The 5,488-nt window shown below is 37.0% G+C and overlaps 1 protein-coding gene across 1 annotated transcript; it reads left to right on the forward strand.

The window, feature by feature from the left end:
• The first annotated feature begins 3,349 nt into the window (after window positions 1-3,349).
• LOC128869920 (uncharacterized) lies at window positions 3,350-5,254 on the forward strand. Its single transcript, XM_054112518.1, has one exon. The coding sequence runs from the start codon at window positions 3,350-3,352 to the stop codon at window positions 5,252-5,254; it is 1,905 nt and encodes a 634-aa protein (XP_053968493.1).
• Window positions 5,255-5,488: the final 234 nt, after the last annotated feature.

Raw genomic sequence — 5,488 nt, forward strand, 5'->3', positions numbered from 1 at the left:
GTTCGTGAGGTAGGTCATGTTGCTTCAGTGCATACATATGCGTGCAACACTATATTTATTAAAGATGCAATAGAACTTAGTTGTCCCATATATGTATGTATGAAAATACGTTTCTTTGAAGTTTTCTTTTATTTATTTTAAATTTCAAAGTTTTGTACTATCTATAAAATGCATACATATATGAATTATTCCCTGTAATGTACATATGTAAATTGAAAAAAATTTCGTTTGGCAAAGGAACAAAAAATGCATATTCAAAAGTACATAAATATGATAAGGCAATGCGTCGTGAGACAGGTCATTGTTGCAGCAGTGCGTGTGCACATACATTTGTAACACTATAAGAATTGAAGATGCAATTGAACTTTTGCACAAATATAACTAACATAATATATGTGATATATATACATATGTTGATATACATATACATATATTCATCAATAAACCAATATGCTCTTTGAATGCAATATGCTCTAAAATTAATTTCGACTCGAAAAATTAGTAACAATTTTCATCAAATTTACTAAAACGCACATACCAAAATGTGAGAGGTCGTTTTATAATGTATTTTTTTAAATTAAATCAAATTTTTAAAGTTACTTTGATTTGAAATGTTGGCACGTATAATAAATATTCAATCATTTTTCCTCATCATCTTTGTTTGAAAATACAAATTGAATAAATTTTCGTTTATCAAGGGAACATAAAAATGCACAAGCAAATACTTTGCAAAATGCCGTCGGCTATTCGTCAATTTGATTTCCTACAGAAGCTAAAAACTGTGCAGGGCCAATATGCTAAAGGAGAAATCGCTGTAAAACATCTCTGTTAAAAGTTTCACCACACCCCGGCGGCGGTTAGACTTCATTTTTGACAATTCACACTATTCGAAGCTCGTGAGAATTCTCTATATTTAACGTTCTCTGCTTGATATAAGTTCTCAACATGTTCCAATTTTTAAGCGTGTAAATTATAAGATTCCTTGGTGCACGAAAGAACTTAAGCATCATAAAAATTTGAAAAATAAGTTTTTTAAGAAGTTCAGTTTTTTTATCCTCCACAGGAATAAGTTTCGTACTTTAAATAAGTATTTGTATAAGGAATTCATTCACAAATTTCAACTTAATATAAAAAGTAATCCGAAGAATTTTTGGCGATATATGAAATCGATTTAAAAGGCCTCTTCTATTCCTAACTCTGTTTTTTATAGGGGCGTAACTACCTGCTCTGTAAGCGATGCAGCGAATTTATTTGCTGATTTCTTTTCATCTAACTTCGTCTCTGATGAAGATATTCAGGAAGAACATTTGGCAGCCATTCGCCATAATTTCTTGGGGAAAGTGTCTTCTTCAGTTGACTTTGGCTCGCTTGTTCTATCAGGTGATGATTTCATTGAGGGATTGTTAAAGATTAAAAACTCGGCTCATTCGGATGTAGACGGGCTTTCTGTAACTTTGTTTAAAATCTGTCGCTCTTTGGTTCAACCTCTTAAACTAATTTTTAACAAATCCTTGGCCGAAGGAATATTTATCGATGATTGGAAGCTGACTTCAGTCACTCTTATTTTCAAAAGCGGTAATAAAAGCGATATTGTAAATTACAGACCAATTTTCAAATTATCTGCTGTATCTAAACTCTTTGAATACGTTGTCAAAGACAAGATATATTTTAGTGTTAAACGTCTAATTAGTCCACGTCAGCATGGTTTTGTAGCTGCAAGATCTACCTTATCTAACTTATCCGTTTTTTCTGATGATTGCCACGCAGGCTTCCAGAATGGTTTCCCAACTGACGCGATATACACGGATTTCTCTAAAGCCTTTGATAAAATCTCCCATACGATTTTAGTAACTAAATTGGCTTGTCTCGCTTTTCATTCCACTTTCCTTGATTGGATTCGGTCCTATTTAATAAAGAGATGCTGCACTGTAGTTATCGGTGGTGTTTCTTCGAAACACTACACTGCCACCTCTGGTGTACCTCAGGGTAGTATTTTAGGACCTTTGTTATTTGTTTTGTTTATTAATGATATTTGTTCGTGTTTTTCCTTCGCTAATTTTCTTCTCTATGCTGATGATCTAAAAGTGTACGCTGAAATAAGAAATTCCAGTGATTCAGCCGCCCTACAGTCCGAGTTGATAAATTTATTTTCCTGGTGCCTTAGAAATCGTCTATTTCTTAATATTGAAAAATGTCATAAAATCACATTTTTTAAGCTACAAAACCCCCTCAACATCTCTTATCATATCAATTATACATGTGGGATTGACAGACGAACGAAGGACTACATAAGTGAACATGATTTGTAGATTATAATATAAGTAAATGCATCTCTGCATACTGAACGAATTTAATTGTAATGGGCATCACTGGCCGAACGAGAAGGGCTCGGAACTAAAATGTTACGAAAACGAACTTTCTTTCCGAATAGAAGCACAGGACCGGCCGGACGCAAGCTTATTATAACATCAAATTGAATAAAAATTGTAAACGTTAAAACAAACTTTTATTTGAACGGAAAACGAATCCCACAATTTTAGGGCTCGTCCGGGATCCGTTAGGTTCATCGGAAGTTTTTTTTTTTCGAAACTAAATAAACAAAAGTGATGAAAAGCACGCACTAAATTGAAATTTAAGTAGCAACACGAGCGCAAGAGCAACGGAAAGACCAGGCAAGCGCCTCAGTTGGAAGCAACAGAGAAACGTAGGAGAGAGGCTCATTCATCAAATTTGAGTGAAGTTGAGGTAGCATTGGAAGTGCATATGGCGCAGTCGCCAACGACAACGGCAACAGCGGCTGGAAGAAAGAAGGGGTTAGCATTTGGATTGTGCCTGCGATTTGTGATTTTCAAGAAAAACTGATGAAGCGATAAGACAAATAACTTAATGAGAATACGAACAGCGTGAAGAAGAAGCAAAGTGCAAGTAACGAAATTTTACCATATCGTAAAATATTCAGAACCAGAGTAGAAGGTCAGAAACAATAGATCTTTGCCAGTATCATTTAGAAGTGAACATTATACATACATACATCTATAAATATATTTTATATGTAGGTGTGTGTAAGAAAAGTGTGACGCCGAAACGTTGATTGTGCGCTAAAGATGATGAAAGTTTTGCAAAGAAAAAAAAACAAGTTGAAATAAGTTTGAAATCAAAAACAAAAGCAGTAAATTCACGAAAAGTATTTTGAATTATCAATAATTATCAAAATAATTTGTAAACAAAAAGTATAGCAAAAAGCTATTAATTATATTTAAGAATTAGTTAAGAGAAATTATATTGGTTTTGAATAGTGCTTTATTGAATACTTCATACTTAAACATTGTATTATATCTACGACATTGACATGGACGTGGACGAAATTTTAGAACTGAATTTGAACAGTCTCAGGGAGAAACTCACAGCTTTAGGGTTACCGACTAGAGGGCGGAAAGGTGATTTGCAGGACGCACTTTTAGAACACTTCGGTCATTCTAGAGTTTCAGACAATAAAGTGAGTCTAGACTCGCATGAGGGTTGTGAAGATAGATCCGTTAAGGTACAAATACCGGTTCAGAATTTTTGTAGTCTTCGCGATATCGAAGATGCACTGTCATCATTCTCAGGGTGCGGGCAACCTGACGTTAATCAGTGGTTGCAGGAGTTTGAGGATAACGCAGCTGTCGTCAATTGGAACGAACTGCAGAAGTTTATTTACGGAAAGCAATTACTTAGGGGTGCGGCCAAAACATTTGTGAGAAGTCAGAGAGCAGTGAAGGATTGGAACTCGCTAAAGTCCATCCTTAAGAAAGAATTCGAGGTTAAGCTGAGTGCAAACGAAATTCATCGTAGATTGAAGAATAGGCGTAAACGGGTAAATGAAAATTTATTGGAGTATCTATACTCATTGATGGAGATTGCCAGCCAGATTAATATGGACGACGAGAGCATCATCGAATATTTTATTGATGGTATTCCAGATACACGTGCTAATAAGCAGATTTTGTATCAAGCTCGTAATTTGGAAGACCTTAAGGAGAACCTGCGCATTTATGAGAAGTGTAGGGGATCACAACACAGTATAGGCAGCAGACCATTCACACAGTCCTCGCAAGATAAAGGTTCTACTAAAGATGAGGCGCAAAGCAGTAGGTCGTGTTTCCAGTGTGGAAGAGTAGGGCATCTTGCTAGGCAATGCACGCAATTGGCGATTCGGTGTTTTAAATGTAGCCAAGTCGGTCACAAGGCATTCGAGTGTAAGCAGATGATACCGCGAGCGGAGAAGAAGGAAAATCAAAGAGTAAATGTAGTTACCGACGGCGAAGAAGAACCGAAAGCGAGGTCGGCATTAAAGGACGCGTCTCTATTCCGCGAATTGCAGATAAATGGGTACAAGTTTTCAGCATTGTTAGATACGGGTAGTGATATCTGTGTTGTCAGATATGACACTCTACTCAATATTGGATACGTCGATTTAAAACCCATAAATAAAACGTTGCATGGCATTGGCAACAAAATGTTAAAAACTGTTGGGTGTTTCCCTGCGATTATAGATTTGGATGGGGTCGAAGTAAATATCGAGTTCCACGTTTTTAGGGAGCGCGATATTTTGTACGACGCGATTTTGGGCAAGGATATACTGAGGCAAGTAGACGTCGTCATCGACGGCGAAGGGGTGAAGTTCCAAAAGAAAATAATTCCCGAGGAGAAACCAGAATGTAAGGAAGTTAGCGTGAAAAGAGTGGGGAGTGAAGACTCGTATCGCATTGATGAGTTGGCGAAGGAGTTTGGACAAATCCTACATTCTGTATCATGTGAGAGTGCAGGGTTGCAGGTTGAACTCGATCATTTGCCAACTGCAACAAAGGAAAGGGTACTTAGCCTGATTACGAGTTACAGAAGCGAGAAGAAAAAGTCATCGCCAATCGAAATGAAGATCATCTTGTCCGATGAGGTGCCAGAATATCAAAGACCGCGTCGAATGTCATACGCCGATCAATGTTTAGTTGAAAAGCAGGTAGACGAGTGGTTAGCCGACAATATCATTCAGATTAGCACGTCCGAGTATGCATCTCCGATAGTACTGGTGACAAAGAAGGATGGTACCAAACGGTTATGCTGCGACTACCGGAAGTTGAACGAAAAAATAATACGTGACAATTTTCCCATACCATTAATCGATAATATTCTGCAGAGGCTTCAATCGGCTACTTTTTACTCAACGTTGGATCTTCGTAACGGATTTTTCCACGTACCGTTAGAGTCTACGTAGCGTAAATACACAGCTTTTGTAACTCATAATGGACAATACGAGTTTTTGTATGCTCCATTTGGCATCAGTAATTCCCCAGCAGTTTTCACGAGGTACACAATAGTAGCCTACATGGACGATATAATTATTCCTTCAAAGAGCGTGAAAAAAGGGTTAACTAGTTTAAGGAGAGTGTTGGAGACCGCAGAATTATATAGGCTTCGAATAAAATGGGACAATTGTCAATTTTTAAAG

This window comes from Anastrepha ludens, chromosome X (assembly GCF_028408465.1).
Source record: "Anastrepha ludens isolate Willacy chromosome X, idAnaLude1.1, whole genome shotgun sequence".
In the NCBI taxonomy this organism is placed as follows: Eukaryota; Metazoa; Arthropoda; class Insecta; order Diptera; family Tephritidae; genus Anastrepha; species Anastrepha ludens.